The sequence below is a fragment of the Crocuta crocuta genome, unplaced genomic scaffold (genome assembly GCF_008692635.1).
Source record: "Crocuta crocuta isolate KB4526 unplaced genomic scaffold, BGI_CrCroc_1.0 scaffold218, whole genome shotgun sequence".
NCBI lineage: Eukaryota > Metazoa > Chordata > Mammalia > Carnivora > Hyaenidae > Crocuta > Crocuta crocuta.
In genome coordinates, this window is record NW_027533170.1 from 1,640,601 (window position 1) to 1,659,700 (window position 19,100).

Below are 19,100 nucleotides of genomic sequence, written 5' to 3' on the forward strand. Positions count from 1 at the left end.
CTTGCCTTAGGCAGGCGAGGCCACAGAAGGAAGAAAGACCCTTTGTTGGTCCACCCACAGGCCAGAGTGAGTCCCTTAGTGGCAGCTTCTGCTGCCAGGCCCCATCCCTGCCCCTCCCTTCTTCCCTCTCATCAGAAAACTTCTCATATCACCACTTAATTTTTTGACGAATTATACTTCAAGGTAAATGAATTCCAATGCTTCATCTCAGCCAGGTGTTTGCTTTTATGCACTTTATCACTGAGGACAGATTTCAGTGCCTTCCTTCTCTCCTTACTGCTATTTTAGCCATCAGCAAGTAGTGGAGGGCAGATTTGTAGGGAATGGTTAAGAATTGTTTCCTGGAAATAGAGAAGGGATATGGTAGGTGGGAGGCATGAGCCAGAAGAAAGTGGCACCCTGTAAACACAGCCTTAGGGACTGCAGCTCCTGTTCCTCAGCACAAATATCCCAACTGCCACGCAAGATCAGCCTGAATGTAATGAGCCCGCCTTGGGGCACCTGGGTGGTTCATTTGGTTGAGCTTCCCACTTCGGCTCAGGTCACGATCTTACCCCATTCAGGCTCTCTACTGTCAGCATGGAGCCCCCTTTCAGATCTTCGGTTGCCCTCTCTCTCTGCCCTTCCCCTACTTGCGCTCTCTCTCTCTCTCTCAAAATAAATAAACATTGGGGTACCTGGGTGACTCAGTGGGTTAAGAGGAGGACTTCAGCTCAAGTCATGATCTCATGACTTGTGAGTTCAAACCCCGCATCGGGCTCTGTGCTAACAGCTCAGAGCCTGGAGCCTGCTTCCGATTCTGTCTCCCTCTCTCTGTCCCTCCCCTGCTAGTGTTCTGTCTGTCTGTCTCTCTCTCTCTCAAAAATAAACATTAGAAATAATTTAAAAATAAGAAAGAAACATAAAAAAAAAGAACATGACTTGTCCTTTCCCACACACTCCAGTGCCACACCAGATGCCAGGATCGTGTGCCCATTAGCACACAGGGGTGTCTCTGGTTATCACAAAAACTAGGGAGGAGCCCTAGCATTTCCCAAGATTCTTTATTCATCTTTTCAAACTGGACAGAAGGTGGTAGGTCATTCTATCAATGCTTTTCATTGGGTTACACAAATATCTAGTGATTCCCCTACATGAGCAGCTTATTTTTTATTTTTTTAATTATTTTTTTTTACAATTATTTATTACTGAGAGACAGAGCACAAACAGGGGTGGGGGAGGGACAGAGAGGAGACACAGAATCCGAAGCAGGCTCCAGGGTCCGAGCTGTCAGGACAGAGCCTGACACGGCCCACACCCATGAACCGTGAGATCATGACCTGAGCTGACGTTGGACACTCAACTGACTGAGCCACCCAAGCGCCCCATGAGCAGCTTCTTATAAACAGGGATGGAAAACACAGCTTACGTCTGAGGCCACAATACAGCCTTTTGCCTCAACCTACTGTGTCCAAGAAGTCAGGGTAATGAGGGATGCCGAGGGGGCTCAGTCGGTTAAGTGTCTGACTTTGGCTAAAGTCATGAAGTCATGAAACCTCATGAAGTCTCACAGTTCATGAGTTCAAGACCCACATCAGGCTCTGTAGACAGCACAGATCCTCTGTCTCCCTCTCTCTCTGCCCCTCCCCCATTTTCTCTCACTCTCTCCCCCCCTTCAAAGATAAACATAAAATAATAAAAAAGAAGTCAGTGTAATGAAAAAGGATATAGCCTATAATCAAGGATATCAAGAACTGTAAACAGGGCAGGTTCCTAAAAAGGGGGTGTGAGTGAGCCAGCAGTGATGGCCACCTTTGGAAGGAGGGCTGTGGCTGGAACCTGATAGTTGACCCTAACATAAGGACATTTCCTTTTAATTGTTTATTAATTTTTGAGAGAGAGTGAGCAAGTGTGAGCAGGGGACCGCGCTGTCAGCACAGAGCCCAACGCAGGGCTCAAACTTATGAACCATGAGATCATAACCTGAGCTAAAATCGAGAGTCGCTTAACCGACTGAGCCACCCAGATACTCCATGATATCTTTTCCACAACCAGAACACCACAATAAAATTCCTTAATAAAATTCCTAGATCTTATCTGGCATCTAGTTCATATTCAATCCTGGAAGAAGAGACATGTTTTTATTTTGCACGGATAGCGGGAAAACTGATTATATTGAAAAATCCGTTATAGTAACGCTGGCTGTAGATACCAAACAACTGTCAGAGAGAAACAAAACTTAGGAACATTTGGTAATTAACACTAATTGCAACGATTTATTCAGCTGTGTGACAGTTATCCCCAGTAACCGCAGATCATAATAACAATTATGTGTGTCACTAAATGTTCACGGGAGTACAGTTGGAATCAAGTAAAATGGACATGAATAGGGATGGCATCTGCTTGCAAACTTAAAAGAAAATTGTTTGCTTCCAACAAAATCGAAATGACCTAGATCATCTGTGTTCAGACCCAGGGAATGGTGGTTTCTATCCAGAGAACCAAAACACTTTGGCCTTCATCAAACTCCTACATTTTTTCATTACCTTTGCAATGATACCTTATGCTTGCAGCTAGGTGGAGAAAATGCTGATCCGAAACCAGCCAAAGTTCACACAGCGCCCCTGTTCTGGCATCTCTGAGAAGGAGCTCGCTTCCTCTGAACGTGATGGAGTCGAAAGGGCAGGTTTTGTGTACTGTGTAAGAACTCCTCATCCCGGGGCGCCTGGGTGCTCACACAGTTAAGCATCTGATTTCGGCTCAGGTCACGATCTCACGGGTCATGGGTTTGAGCCCCACATCGGGCTCTGTGCTGGAGGTTTGGAGCCTGGAGCCTGTTTTAGATTCTGTGTCTCCCTCTTTCTCTGCCTCTCCCCTGCTCACACTCTGTCTCTCTCTCTCTCTTTCAAAAGTAAATAAACATTAAAAAAAAAAAAAAGAACTCCTAATCCTCCCTACCTGTTCCTAAATGTACCTCAGTTTGCAGGACCTCACATAGCTGAGAGTACAGAAAACTGGCCTTGAGCAAATTCTTTCTGTGACTCAGTGTGTCATTTGGGGGATACTGACGGTTACATCAGAAGGCTTTCTGCCATGCTGCTGCACTACCTGTATGACAAATGTGCATGGTCCTTTCTAAATCCAGGAATAGGGGCACCTAGGTGGCTCTGTCGGTTAAGTGTCCAACTCTTGGTTTCGGCTCAGGTCATGATCTAAGGGTTCGTGGGTTTGAGCCCATGTCAGGCTCTGCCCTGATACCACTGAGACTGCTTGTGATTTTCATTCTCTCTCTCTCTCTGTCCCTCCCTTGCTCTTGCTCTCAAAAATAAATTAAAAAACATTATCAATCAATCAATCAATCAATCCAGGTATAAAAGGGTACCTTCAGTTCAAAGGCAAAAGGGTCCCACAGAAGGTGAGGAAGCCATTCTCTGGCTTTGGTGTTTGCCAGGAAAGCAGCTCAAACCTTTGTTGCCTCTTCTGCAGCACTGGTGGCCACTGAGCTCTTTGGACACAGACTCTAGTGAACTCAAGGACCCCAACCTGCCCCAGGGACCAACAGCTGGGCTTAGAGCCCTTCTGACAAAATCTCCTTGTAGTGTTGACCTTGACTTTTTAGTAAGGTTGTAAGTGGAACTGGGCGGGTTTTGTTAAGTTCACGGTAACCCTAAGCCTTCTGCACAAGAGGAGGGAGGAAGAGAAGACGGTGAGAAGGCAGGCAGGCTGTGCTGGGAAATGGACTCTCTGAAACGAAAACACTGCAGAGCCTGTTACAGATTTTAGGTCTGACAGCCCCGCTTTCCCGTTCCACGGCAGCTATAAAGAGAATATAATTATACTTCATAGAAGCCACCTGCATTTTGAGGGTGCCCTAAATTGAAAGCTTCTGGGAGGCTTAATTAAATTTAATGAAAACCAAAGCCACTACACAAAGATGTATTGTAGCTCCCCACTTAGGTATTCCTGAAGAAATTAAGTAGCAGTCACGAAGACCTACCTAAGCTGTCCCATTTAAACCTCTGGATATTAATGCCCTAATCTATAAATACGGTAATGTGCTCTTCTTTTCATTAGCTAGTAACACCATCAAACTACTCATCCATTCCTGTAGAAAGCAAGTAAAAACAAAACTAGAAGAGAAAAGAGGAGGAGAAAAGAAAGACGTGCAGAAAAGTTATCCGGAGTGTGAAATGGGCTAATATCGTGGCTTCTCATTCCTAAAGCCCCTCCTCCTTTGCCTTTATAGGCAAGATAAAGGATCCACAGGCATCACATGACCAGCCTTCAGACCCACACCTGTGTGAAGTGGAGGCCAGCCTCCTAATGCCAAATCTGGCCTCTTGACTCTGAGTCTAGTAATTTTTTTCCCCCATTAGACCACACTCCCTCCCATTTAAAAAGGATTTGAGGGGCGCCTGGGTGGCCCCGTGGGTGAAGTGTCCAACTTTGGCTCAGGTCATCTCTTAATTCATGAATTCAAGTCCCACATTGGGCTCTCTGCTGTCAGCACAGAGCCTGCTTCAAATCCCGTCTCCCTCTCTCTGTCCTTCCCCTGTTTGCTCTCTCTCTCTCACTCAAAAATAAACAAACAAACATTAGGGTAAAAAAACACTTATGTAAAAATAAATAAATAAAAAGAAAAAATTAAAAGAATCTGAACCAACTCTACAGAACAGGAAAAACTTAATCGCGCCTGCTTCTTTAAGCAAACACCCAAATCAAGAGATTATCCAGGAAGCATATTTCATAACTGCACAGAACTTTATAACACTTAGCTTGGTGCATTTCCCCATGGAACGGGAAGTCCCTCCCCTGCCTTAGGAAGAACAGAATACTCCATCACTAGGGGTAACCAAGCAAAGGAATGTTGCACAACTACTCACCAGGTACATTAAAAAGGGGATTCAAGAGGGGCACCTGGGTGGCTTAGTCGGTTAAGCGTCCGACTTTCGCTTAGGTCATGATCTCACGGCTCCTGGGTTCGAGCCCCGTGTCGGGCTCTGTGCTGACTGCCAGCTCAGAGCCTGCAGCCTGTTTCAGAGTCTGTGTCTCCCTCTCTCTCTGACCCTCCCCTGCTCACGCTGTCTCTCTCTCTCTCTCTCTCCTAGAAATAAGTAAAAATATTTAAAAAAAAGGGGGGATTCAAGCATTCAGTGAGATGGATATTGATAGATATGTCTATTGATTCTATTGATTATAAATTCTCTTAATTTCTCCATTAGGCTACTCACTAAAAACCACTCAAGGGGCACCTGGGTGGCTCAATCTGACTTCGGCTCAGGTCACAGTCTCACAGTTCATGAGTTCAAGCCTCGCATCAGGCTGTCTGCTGTCAGCATGAAGCCTGCTTCAGATCCTCTGTCCCCCTCTCTCTCTGCCCCTCCTCTGCTCACACTCTCTCTCTTTCTATCTCTCTCAAATGAATAAACATTTTTAAAAGTTAAAAAAAGTATTTCAATAAAACACTCAATATCCCTATCACCCTCTTTGTCACTTTTTTAAAAGTGTGTTTATGTATTTTGAGAAAGAGAGATAGAGAGAGGGAGAGAGAGAATCCCAAGCAGGCTCTGTGCTGTCAGAGCAAAGCCCAATGCAGGGCTCGACCTCACCAACCATGAGTTCATGACCTGAGCTGAAAGAAACCAAGAGTCAGATGCTTAACTGATTGAGCCACCTTGGTGCCCCACCCTCTCTGTCACTTTTATGTGCAAAATGTTTCTGTGGGCACACTCATTTCAAAGAACAATGAAATTATTGGTGTTTTTGTCACAACAATGAACATAAATGACAATGCAGTTTTTCATAGTTGCCAGTTTGTGCATTTTTGTCAAGTGGAAGTTACATGGTAAGATATTTTTACTGGAATACATGGGTTTGGAATTCCAAAATCAGAACAATACTAGTACCTCAAAACCCCAAGTGGGTGTCTTTTTTTTTTTGAATGGTGTCTTTGCTATTTGAAAGCATTATCTTTAATCTTCTTTAATGTATTCTTCCTCTTTTTCTATTGTTCTCACTGTAAAATTTTAAAATAAGTGTCCATACGCTTCAACTCTGTGATGATTGATATAAAGTCTGCAAATTTTCAGTGCAATCGTTACAAAAAATTCTGCCTGTCAAACCCGAGTATGAGTATGGATACATGAATATTTTAAATGGAAAGCCCATCAAGGCAACGTGCCATGCAGACTTAGGAGCTGAGTGAGCTGAGCTTACCTCCCAGCATCATTACATCCTAAGACTGTGACTTTGGCAAAGTTTCCTCTTTGGGGGAAAAAATATGATGAAAATTGCACATAACTCACAGAAAGAAAATGCAAAAATGGCGGGGGTCAGGGCACCAGTATAATGGATAAGGCAGCATTTTACCAAGAAAAAGAAGGAAGGCTACTTGTGTCCAAGTCCCAGATCTGCCACTTGACAGCAATATGATGGTGAGCAAGTGATTTAGCCTCCCCAAACCTGTTTCCTCATATTTGTAATGGGGGTAATCATATCATCTACCTCACAGGTTCCTTGTGATGACTGGCTGGGATGAGGCTTGTAAAATTCTTGCTTGGGTGCTGCACATGGTAGACAACTTAGACTCTGGTCTCTTTCCTGGCATCCTCTTCCTCACGGGTACTCAGGTCTCCTACACATGTCTCTCCCTATCTTGCCATCCAATGTGGCCCAGAAGGAGATAATACATGTAAGCTGGATGCTGAATCCTCTCAGAGAAAGAAATGTATTTATTGAGGTATATACAATGGAATCCTTGTTATCTGTGAAAAGAAACCCTCCAATGGCCTGGTGGAGAAATGAGCCAAACCATCAGATATGATAAAGGGGGAGAGCATGGAGTTTCCATGGGGGCATGAGAGGCGAGCAGGGCAGATGTGAGAGGAAGCAGCCCATTTGGAACTTTTCAACAGTGGGAATGGCCAAGGCACTTCTAAGAGCCAGAGTGTCTAGTATATGCCATGGGTAACCAGCTGTGCTAAGCTGTAAGGTAAGCCCTCTGTGTTTGTTCAAGTGCTTCAGTATTGAGCCAGGACACATAATTACCTTGAGTGTGTGTGGAGAAAACATCAACAAAAGTGAATGGCACTCCGCATTTAGTTTAAGTGCAGAAAGGAATGGCTGAGTTGGGTGAGATGAGAGATGATGATCCAATGGAATCAGAAAGTCATACGAAAAGGTGATTGGAAAAGCCATTAGAACCTCCCAAGAATACTTGGGCACATTGGTGGGGACACTGGGTTTCTCACTGTAAGCAGGGTGGGAACTCTGGATTTAATTATTAATGAGAGGTGACGGTTTGTGCTGGAAAACTTGGGGCTGACCCCCTTCACCTATCAAGCCCGCTAACAGCTTGACTGTGCCATTTTCCGCTTTACATCACTGGCTTTGAACTGGACATATGTAGGATTCTTACTCGATGAAGTGAAATATGTGATTTCAAAGCAATGTTGTAAAGTTAATGCTCATAGGGTTCTAAAAATCTTGAAACTAGACGACCTTCTGGCAATGACCTAGTCCAAGCTCTTTACAGCTAGGGAACAAGTCTGGGGAATGGCATGCCCAGATCTCACAGCTCACTCTAGCAGTAAATGGACTGTAGTTCTCAGCCAAGGGTGGCCATTCTCCTCCTTATCGCTGGGCTGGTTTATTTCATGTCAGAATGGGAATAACAATGAGCCTGAGTGTGCAAGGTGGCTCACAGAACCAGGCAGCTATTACTAGTTCATTTATTTCAACTATACCAGTCAACTATGTCAATACATTATTAGGTCCAGTAACTCCAATGACAAATGAATGTTCTTCTGAGGATAAAGTATCATGATAAAACTCATTCTTTGACATAGAAAAGTGAAATGAAGTGTGAAAACAAGCCGATTGGATTATCAAAACTTCTAAAGTTTTGAGCACCTGAGTGACTCAGTTGGTTAAGCGGTGGATTCTTGATTTCAGCTCAGGTCATGTTCTTACAATTCATGAGATAGAGCCCCACATCAGACTGACTGTGCACTGAGGCTGCTTCTGATTTGCTCTCTCCCCTCTCTCTACCTCTCCCCTGCTTGCACTTGCTCTCTCTCAAAATAAATAAACTTTTAAAAAAAATTTTAAAAAAAGAACTTCTCAAATTTTCATTTGCTTTTCTGTGTCTTGAACTGATTTTCTGGGGAGTTGAAACAAAATGAACACAAGTTTAGAAAATCCAATGCCTTTACAAAGAATACGAGACTGAGCAATTTTTGTTGTTGTAGTCTAATTATGGAATATGTGCTTAAATTAAATGTCACTGAATTTATGAAATGAAAATGAACTAAACGTTTTAATTTACTTAATTTGGAGATTTTAAACTCGTGATTTTTACAGAATGGCTGAATGGTAAAGTTATTAACTCCCACAGCAGGGCAATATGTTTATAATGGTAATAATTGCCCTTTCAAGGTATACAAAGAAGGCAAAGATGACCTATAGAACTTGAAATTAACAGACCACGTATCACATCTCTAAGCATTTGCCTTGATAATAGAGTTATAAACCTAATTAAATTCAAGAGAAAACCTGACTGTTGACTGTAAGAGTTGATCAGAAAAAGACAAATGAGATTTGTTTGGGTGTTAGAGGAGGTGTGATGACCCAGAAGAGAGGAATCCCTGAGGTATTGTACAAAGTCACGTAGGGGATAGAACTTTAAAACATTGGGGAGCCACAGGGGGATAAGCTAGGGACACGTTTTCAACCCTGCAAGGAAAGTCAGAAATAAAACATACCCAAGATAAAGGGGCTTCTCTGGTCCAAGTAATTCTACAATACCCAGCCTTCTCCTGTTTCATCTTTAGAGAATGTTCTATAATTCCAAAGCTGTAAAGTAAAAGTCCTGCTGGTGTTTTAGAATCAGTACTCCTCAGAGCTCCATTCAGCTTAAATTTTATTTATTTTTTTAAATGTTTTTATTTATTTATTTATTTCTAGGAGAGAGAGAGAGACAGCGTGAGCAGGGGAGGNTGATTTGAAGCAGGCTCCAGGCTCTGAGCTGTCAGCACAGAGCTGGACATGGGGCTTGAACCCACAGTTTGTGAGATCATGAGCTGAGCTGAAGTCAGAGGCTTAACCAACTGAGACACCCAGGTGCCCCTCCATTCAGCTTAATTAAGGGGTCTAAATCAAATCGGATCATGTACAAAAGATAGGGATGGAGTTTTAGAGATATTGCTTCGAAGGCACAGAATGAACATGAAGTAGGAGTGGGCGACCTTGTTTCTTGGTCTGACTTACATACCTCTCCCAGGATGACCTGGAACAATTCATGGTCTTCTCAGAGTTACATGGCTGTCTGCCAAATTGGGTTTTTTAATTGTCAACTCTAAGGAGTTAGAAGTTAACAATTCACATGTAGGAAAAATACGTATTTCTCTTTTTTAAAGTTTATTTATTTTTGAGAGGAAAAAAGGAGAGAGAGAAGCAGAGAGAATCCCAAGCAGGCTCCGCTCTGTAAGCTTGAACTCACAAACTGTGAGTTAGTGACCTAAGCTGAAACCAAGAGTTGGATGCTTGACCAACTGAGCCACCCACACACCTTCATATTTCCTTTTTTCTTTGAGATTACATTATTAGTTTTTAAATTATCTCTACACCCAATGTGGGGCTCAAACTTACAACCCCAAAATCAAGAGTCACACACTCCACCAACTGAGCCAGCCAGGTGTCCTAATATGTATTTCTTAAGCAACTCATAGGCAAATATTTATTCTCTAATTAATTTTAAAAATGCAATTCGGGGTGCATGGGTGGCTCAGTGGGTTAAGCATCCGATTTTGGCTCAGTCATGGTCTCATGGTTTGTGAGTTAGAGCCTGCTTCAGACTCTTTGTCTCCCTCTCTCTCTGCCCCTCTCCCCTGTTTGTGCTCTGTCTCTCTCTCTCTCAAAAATAAACATTAAAAAAAATTTTTTTAATGCAATTGAATTCAAACCTGATAAGCCATGGAACATGTGCTCAAGAATAGGAATTTCTTTAAATGATAATATCTTAAGACATAACAATAAAATTGCATCTACTCATTCAACAGAACCAGCTGTGTAATGTCAGATATTCTCTCTTCCTTGCTCACTTCGGAATCTCCAATGCCCAGTACACATTAGGAGTCCAATGAATACTTCTTGACTGAGCATCCATTCATGGTCTTGAAAATTGTTCTCTGGAAATCAATATGGTCACAGGTAGCAAAGACCATATTTCTGACATTGCTTCCAAGTTAAGCTGAAGGGTGAAGACTAAGGGGGAACGATTTGTTCTAGAGTGTCCTTACCTCCACAGGCCAATAAAACTGAGTACTCTGAATTAGGCAGAAAAAGAAGGGAGGTCTATTTTTTTAGGGGACAGTGGGCCCAAGAAGGCAGTGGTTCCTACACCCCAATCTCTAATCTCCCAATCAGAGCTCAAAGGTAAAGCACACTTATGTCCATGTGTCCTCCCTTGGGGCATGGGAAACAGTGGTGGCTCACTTTGGATTGAGGCTTGGCTGTCATTGGGCTCAGCTTCAGTTGATTATTCAAAAAGGTCAGAGACGCATGGGTGGCTCAGTCAGTTAAGCGTCTGACTCTTGATTTCGACTCAGGTCATGATCACATGATTCAGGAGATCGAGCCCCACATTGGACTCTGTGCTGACAGAAGAGAGCCTGCTTGGGATTCTGTGTCTCTCTGCCCCTCCCCTGCTCATGCTTGATCTCTCTCTTCCTCTCTGTCTCAAAATAAATAAAAAAACTTAAAAAAAATCTTAAGTCAAAGATTCAACTCAAACACACAACACCACTCATTTTCTTATGATACACTGGGTGAACAAGACTGTTATGTTCAGATCATGAACTACTTCCAATCAGAAACAGAGGCCCGCTCCTCCTGGTCCATCAACTGCCTCCCAACACAGGGCGTGTACCTCTTGTCTGATTTACTCCCACAACCACCGCATGTGAACCAGGCATCTAAGGCTTATTGCTTCCATTCCTTTTTCTTGCATGGCCATACAAAACATAGTAACGCTAGCCATGAAAGCCTTGCTGCAGTCAGGAGGCACTGACTTTGTGTAAGGCCATCGCTTCGTTTTGTTTGTTTTTTTTTTAATGACAAAACTCACCATTACGGACACACTGACACTTGCCCTCCTCACCTCACCCCCCAAGTGAGACAAGCATACGGGAACCTGTCGGCTGTAAAGCCACTCTCACCATCTGACTCAGTAAGAAATTCCACTCCTGAAAGTTTAAACCTAAGAAAACAATTCCAAGGCAGCGCAATGTTTACAACAGCCCTGTGTAAACAGCGGCGGTTCATGAATGTTGACGGAGGCCGAAAAGGGAAGATCAGGGTGATCCCTGAGTTGCTGGTTTGGCAAACCGAGCAGGTGCTGGTGGCTCGGGCGGCTGAGAGCTGGTAACTGCGTGTGCCAGGCAGTTTTAACTGCCTGGGTGTGCAGGAGGGAGAGGGTCTTGCCTACTTTCATAATGGTTTACAGCAAGTAAGGATGATAGTCTTAAATGCTGTTTTCTTTTTTGTTATTATTCATTTATTTTGACAGAAAGAGAGAGAGAGAGAGAGAGAAAAGAGGGAGAATCCCAGCAGGAGCCCAAGGCGGTGCTCAAACCCACAAGCCATGAGATTGTGACCTGAACCAAAACCAAGAGTTGGACGCTTAACCAACCTAGCCACCCAGGTGTCCCTTAAGTACTGTCTTCTTTTTCTTTTTTTTGAAATGTTTTTATTTTTGAGAGACAGAGCGCCAGTGGAGGAGGGGCGTAGAGAGACACAGAATCCAAAGCAGGCTCTAGGCTCTGAGCCGTGTCAGCACAGAGCCCGACATGGGTCTCGAATTCACGAACTGCAAGATCATGACCTGAGCCGAAGTCGGATGCCCAACTGACCGAGGCACCCAGGTGCCCAAAGTACTGTATTCTTAACCAGCACTCAANAACTATTTACTATCTGGTCCTTGAAAGAAAGTGTTTGCTGAGACTTCATTTAACCCATTGTTGTTACCGACTGACATACCTGTAACATCAAAAGACATTACAGAATACAGAGCTGAGCTGTCCAACCTCCTTTCAAAGGACACTCCCTTGATGTGATAACTTTCTAGTCTGTTTCTCTGGTTCAGTTTTACAGCTTCTTCCATGTTACCTGCAGGAAATTTCCCCAGCAACACACAGCTCTACTTGTCTAGTTGGTTCTTCTCATCAGCTGGCGACAATTTATGTGGACAACTTCTTAAAACACAGGTTCAGAGGGTCCTTCGGTGGCTCAGTCGGCTGAGTATCTGACTTCGGCTCAGGGCATGATCTCTCAGTTCATGAGTTTGAGCCCTGTGTTGGGCTCTGTGCTGACAGCTCAGAGCCTGGAGTCTGCTTCAGATTGTGTGTCTCCCTCCCTCTCTGCTCCTCCCCCACATGTGTGTGCTCCTTCTCAAAAATAAACAAACGTTAAAAAATTAGTTTTGGGACAAGGCTATAAATAGCTCACTCTTACATGGGTACATTTTGAACTGGAGTGTCTCGACATTTCACCCCCTCAGGTTATCTTTTTCCACTTTTAAGCGACGTTAGCCCCAATGTCTAGAGATCACTTACTAGGCAATTTTGAGCCAATATACTAAATATTCATGTAAAATAAATCTACTTTCTTTTTAGCCAAGGCCTGCAATTTTTCTTTTTGGCCTATTTATGGGTTTTTAAACAGTTGCTTGGTTTTTTTTTTTTCTTTCCTCTCCCCTCTTAAATACCTTAGTCCACACTGAATTAAAAAGTTCTGCTCTTCAGAAAATCACTTTCTGTCCCTTTCGGGTTTTGAGGTCTCTCAACTTCAGGATTTCTCAGTGCAATTAGGTTATCATTTAATTTTGCTGCTCTATTTGTTGACCTAATAAAGGGTAAACTTTACGTTGGGACACGATTATTAGATTATTACTCAAATCTATTTCCCTCCACTGTAAAATCCACTTTCACAGATTGTTTCCTTTAAAATAGATATATCCGGGGCGCCTGGGTGGCTCAATTGGTTGAGTGTCCGACTTCGGCTCAGGTCATAATCTCTCTGTTTGTGGGTTTGAGCCCCCCGTCGGGCTCTGTGCTGACAGCTCAGAGCCTGGAGCCTGCTTTGGATTCTGTGTCTCCCCCTCTCTCTGCCCCTCCCTTGCTTGTGCTCTGCTTCTCTCTCTCAAAAACAACCATTAAAATTTTTTAAAAAATAAAATAGATATACCGACTTCTGTGAGAAGTCAGAGATTGTTCTAGCAGTATTTAGTAAGAACAGTTTCACAAAGGTGCACACTTGGAAAGCTTAAGAACATAGAGGAGTTTACCAGGTGGTGAGGTTAAAAAAAAAAAAAAAAAGCAAGTTGGGAGAGCTAAGGAGGATTTGCAGAGGGAGCATGTGATTTGGGTTCCCAGTATTCTCAATTTCCTCAGATATCACACCTGATGAGCTCTCGGACCATGAGGTTCAGGGGGAACTGACCTCATGGATGGAGAAGAGTTAGCAGAGCAGCTCTGAGACAGCTATCCTCAGAAAGGTTTGCCTGCAAGGCTGGTCCTGGGCTGGCATTTGGAAACTTAGGTTTCAGGAGGGTTGCCGCAGAGTGGCTCTGTACCTACACTGTACTATGGGGTTTATGCTACATATACCTGCTTCCCTTCTATGAATCCAAAATTTTGCTATGTGGTCTGGCAAGAGAGGCCTGTATGATGAGCCTCCCAGTGAAAACCCTGGACACTGAGTCTTGACAGACATTTTACACACGTTCTCACGACTTGATGCTGGGGGATTAAGCGTGTCCTGTGTGACTCCCTGGGGGAAAAAAGTCTTGAAAGCTTTTACCTGATTTCCTCTGGACTTCACTCAATGCAGCCTTTTTCTTTTCCTGCTTTTGCTTTATCTTTTCGATATAATAAACCGTAGTCTTGAGTATGGCTATATGCTGAGTCCCTCAAGTCCTTCCATCAAATCATCAAAACCAAGGGCGTCTTAAGGACCCCCCAACACACTACCCTTAGCTATACATTTGGGCTCTGGTAGATGCAGCCCAATCGGCATAACCAACATCTCTAAAGAGGTGATTGGAGGATTGGCTTCTGACTCAAGTGAGAGCAGATGAAGCTTTCGCTGGGGGTCTGAGAACCCAGGGCTCTTTATTCGGCCGGTTGATGCAGGATGGGACTGTGAGGCTGCACCTGGTGGTGGCCTTCTTGTGACCAAATAGGAATGAGCTGGGGTTACCAGGGAGGGTACCACACGGAGCTTGTGGACAAGGCAGGGAGAGAAGGCAAGGAATTGGGGCAGGATCACAATCATGCCCCTTCAAAGACAGTCCTACTCTTCTGGATGTTTTCTTGGTTACACCGGCAAGTTGTGTTACGCCAACTTGAACTAGTTTTATTCCTGGCCACTGCAGGAATCCCAACTGATGCAACATGGAACCATACCGGAGTCTGGTGGAGAGATGGCCACACAGGACCCCTGTCAGGTTTCTGAGCTGGGAAGTCACATATTTATTCAGGTGTGTGTACTAGTAAGGCCCCGCTGGTGGAGGAGGGTGGGTGCTGAAAAACTGGAGCCCAGCTAGAACACCAGTAAGTGAGCTATCCATTAACAGGTCATACTTGGGTAGTGGCAGCTGGAAAACCCTGGAGTATTCTCTAAAAGGTGGGGTTTTTTTTTTTTTTTTTTTTTTTTTTTTTTTTTTTTTTGTGGAANAGAGTGCAAACAGGAGAGTGGCAGAGAGAGGGGGAGAGAGAGAATCCCAAGCAGGATCCCTAGTCAGTGCAGAGTCCAATGCCGGGCTCTCAACAACCACAAAATCCCGACCTGAGCCAAAATCAAGAGTCTGACCCTTCCCCAAATGGGCCAACCAGTTGCCTCTAAAAGGTGATGTTCTTAACCAAGGCAACAAGAATACACGCACATTTAGGAGAGGACGGGAAGATGATGTGTTTATCTTGAGCGTTCATACACAATGACAACAGAGGACCTAGTAATGACTTATAACTGTGGGTGGGACTGTGGGAATATGGAGGGAGCACAGCTACAATACAGGTTCAAAGGCACTGGCTCCAGGGAAGAAAATGTCTTCCAAAGAGTGGGCAGGCCTGAAACCTCGAACCTGATCCTACAAAGATAGGTAGGAAGAAGAAATTATAAAAGAGACAAGGAAAAGACAGGGAGACTAACCCTTGGGTTCATTAATAAGTTAATACATTTCTTAATGGAGGATAAAAGGGAAATAAGGAATTAAGGGGGATAGTTCATTCAACAATATTAAGATTACAGAAAATGTTAACGAGCATGAAGACAAAGAAGGCGGCACTAAATCTGGATACCAGCAGCTCTCTGACCCTTGAGACTGACAGAGGAAGATTAGTTAAGATCATTAAAACATCTCTTTCTTAACACGCTGTAAAGACCTAGGGTCTATATTCAACAATCTCAACAGTGTGTGGCATTTGATTACTTTTAATATGCTGTTTCCATGTGGAGGACACCAAGCTCTTCCGAGTTCAGGAGCAACAGCTACCACAACAAAAGACCAACGTTAAAAGGCTGCCACTTTAATGACAAATTCAATTGGTATAACAATAAATCACTCTGAATTATAGTTAATTTTAGGATACCATACAGAGATCATGAGACTGAGGTGTAAATGCCCAATACGTAACTTCTCTTCTAGGTCTTCTAGGCACCCTGCTCATTCATTTAGTCAGCGATACTGAGGTGCACCTCCGTGTTCCCCCACTGGGCTAAATATTCCAATTCCATGTTTCTGAGCCTGTTCCCCTTGATCCCTGAGCTCTAGTTCCTTCGGTCTTCTCTCCTGAAGCAACGTGCCAGTCCACGGTCCCAGAAGCCCTATTTGGGACTGAAGCCGGTCCCCCAGTGACTGAGCAAATCAGGGGACTGTGAGCACACTCCTCGGCCCTGGGCCATGGTCCTTCCGCAGGGTAGGCTGTAACTGGTGACTAGTTAGTGCAGGGCAATGCTGAAGGGCACCACAGCCTCCTCTGTTCTCTCTCTGCCTCCTCCGTTTACCACTCCCCACTGAGGCGTTGATCCCAACAACACGCCCAAATACGTTTCCTGCCCGTAGATCTCCATGTCAAAGTCCGGTGGCCAGGGAACGCTGCCTGTAAGAGGCCCCTACGCACAGATGTTCCCGGCTGGGGTCCACGATTGGAATGCACTCCATCTCCGACCTCGGCATCCCACTTGCTGGTCGCCTCTGTGGCCAACTCCTCAGCACACGTCATCCGGGCTACACGGTGGGGAAAAGACTAGTGTGACAGTACTTGCCTGTGACCTATTTCTGATTTGAGATTACTGATTAAATAAGAAAATTCTTATGTGTGGTAGACTTACAGGCATCACGTGAAAATTAAGAAATTTCAACAAAACTGAGGCAAGAAGAAGGAAAACTATTTGTGAACATAAAGACCGTTTTCCTGCTTTAAAGTAGAACACCATCATAGCAAAGTATGAAGAATAAGTGAATACATGTGACAATTCATGTTAAAACTGGGTTATCGATACATTAGAGAACAGAAATTAGGGAAAGTCCAAAAGACATGAAAGTGGCTGTCCTCATTTAATTTTCCTTTCTACTTATAAATGCTATCGCAGTTCTGAAAATGTGGGTGAAAATTTTTTTATTATGAAGACAGAGCTCTAAGAACAGAAAGATAATTACATGCTAGCTCAGAGTTCATTGTAAAAATAATGATAACATGAAAAGTTAGTAAAAAATTAAAATCTGAAAAGTTATCTAAAATCTGAAAATGTTAAGCAAAGTCCCCTGTATCTTAGCTGTGATCACTTCTGCATATCTGGGTGAAGAGAATATTGGAATTCTCTATTCTTATTAACAAGGTGGTATGTCCTTCACAGCTTGGCATAGTCTTTGAGAATCATTTGAAGCTTCTGGCTCAGCAAGATGTTCCCTCTGGCCTTCAGTCTACCACTAAAGAATGCCTGGAAAGGAGAGCGGGGTAGGGGTGGGGGGAGGGCGTCAGATTTTATCACATTGCATTTCATTTCTTTTCTTAAAAGATCACTGTTCAGACTGAATACAATTGAGATAATAACTCTGGACGACAAAGGCAGCGTTCACCTAGCAATGATACTTTAATGATTATGGATGGCCCCCAAATTCCTAGATACCTAAGAAAAAAAAAAGACTCCTTGTGTATTTTGGAAAACCACAGAATATTGTATCTGAATTGACAGATCTGGGAGTTCTGTGTCTCAACCCACACTTGGATGTCGGTCTATGTTCTTAAATGTGAATTTGAGACACTATGAAGAAAGGGCTTTGCTACAGTCCTGACAATAGACATATTTCTTACCCTTCTTGAAAGAGAAAGCCACGTACGGACAAAATAAGTCCGTGTAAGACAGCAGTGAATCGACCCTGTGCTGTAGCATCAGAAGGGCTGGGTTAAAACCCAGGACAAGCAAGAGCAATTACTTAACCTCTCTGAGAGCTCCGGCCTCCTCATCCGCTGGGGCATGACAACAGTCCCTAAATAATGCAGCTTTGTCGCTGAGCTAAATGAGATAGTGTGTCAAGCGCTTAGCTTAGCGTGTGACATGTGGCCTATCAAACTCATCATTGTGACCAAGTGAAGGCTGGCGAGTTCAAACACCAGGTAGTACAGTCACCTGTGTGTCTGACCTGACTGAGACTTGTCCACGTTCCTCAAGTTCACCCTCGTCGTCAACTTCCTGCCAGTAAGAGAATACACACATCACAGTTCATATAGCTCACTGGGAAAATACAGTATATGGAATATGAAGGGAACAAGAAGTCCCTAGGTTTTTAGATGGACGGAAAATATTGTGATATCCATGTACTCTTACCATTACAAAGCAGCCCTAGAAATATAGTCTCACTTGAGAAGGCAAGCCATCGCCTTGCAGTGGGCCTGTTTACTGCCAGTCGACAGCGGAGAAAACTTCAGTCCAGAGAGCTATAATACCCGGCTAAAGGGGCAGCGCCAGTGAGAAGTGGGGCTAGGCTGTGTACTCACACGTGTTCTTTCTCAACACAGCCTCTGGCTTATCAACCAATAGTGACTTAATCTTGGAAGCAAAACCCTCATCAACTGGAGGGAAAGCAAAGATACGTCAACTTTTTAACCCAGAAAGCAGTAAAGGGGAACTCATTCACCATCAAGATCAAGTGCAAGGTGTCCAAATGGGAGCCTGGGATTTTAAAGGTAAGACGGCTTTGGGGGGCAGTGAGTGGCGCTGTGCTCCACAAGTGTGGCAGAGGCATCAGTACAGAAAAGGGCCTGCTGCGTCCCAGCTCGAGACGAACTGGCCACCGAAGATCAGAACACCTAACTCCCTGCGAGAGATACGCCAAAACCAACGTGAACAGGTGTCACAGAGTGGAAGAATTCTGTGTATTGGCGTTTGTTCCCTCTATTTCCTTAGGATAGATTCCTAGAAGCACAATTACTTAATCATGACATGACCACGCTTCCCCATCACCAATTTCCAAACTGCGCGGCACGGCTTCACGGCAAATCACAGGCATAGTATGGAACATTTAACATTTCCGAGGGAAATATAGTGACATCAGTCAAACACAACTCTTGCTTGGACCTAATCACTTAATAAACTGGACAGTTAGGTATTTCTCTGAGCCTAGGAGTGCGAGGCAAAAAATTGCCACGAAGGAACAAAGTCTGAAGCCCTCCTCCAGTGCTTTCCAGAAAGGCTACACCAAATTTATATTCGCTCCAGCTACCTGAATTCTCTCATCCCAACTTTGACGGTACTGTTCATTTGAGGCAAAATGACATCCGCTAATTTGCATTTTGTGGCTCCTGGAAAAAGTTAATAGTTTTTCTTATGTATGTTAGTCATTTCTATTTCTTTATTGACTACTGGTTCATATCTTTTGCGTGCTTATTTCTATTTGGTGCTTTCCAGAATGTTGCAGAGGTTACTGGTACCACTACACTGTGTATTGTTGTCTTTATTAGTTCCCCCAGGTTTATGGGAGAACCTCACGGAGTCCAGCATGCTGGCATTTTTGGTTTCCCCATGGACTAAAGTGCTGCTGGTGAGCTTCTGTTCCTTGTTTT

The 19,100-nt window shown here is 43.9% G+C and overlaps 1 protein-coding gene across 1 annotated transcript in view; it reads right to left on the minus strand.

Annotated features, from left to right (window-relative positions):
* Positions 1–15,547: 15,547 nt before the first annotated feature.
* HSD17B4 (hydroxysteroid 17-beta dehydrogenase 4) overlaps positions 15,548–19,100 on the minus strand; it is an 87,854-nt gene continuing 84,301 nt past the window's right edge. Inside the window, exon 24 of the mRNA XM_077746265.1 lies at positions 15,548–16,977. Within this exon, the coding sequence (XP_077602391.1) occupies positions 16,888–16,977 (90 nt within the window). The 3' untranslated portion in view covers positions 15,548–16,887. The remainder of the gene's footprint in view (positions 16,978–19,100) is intronic.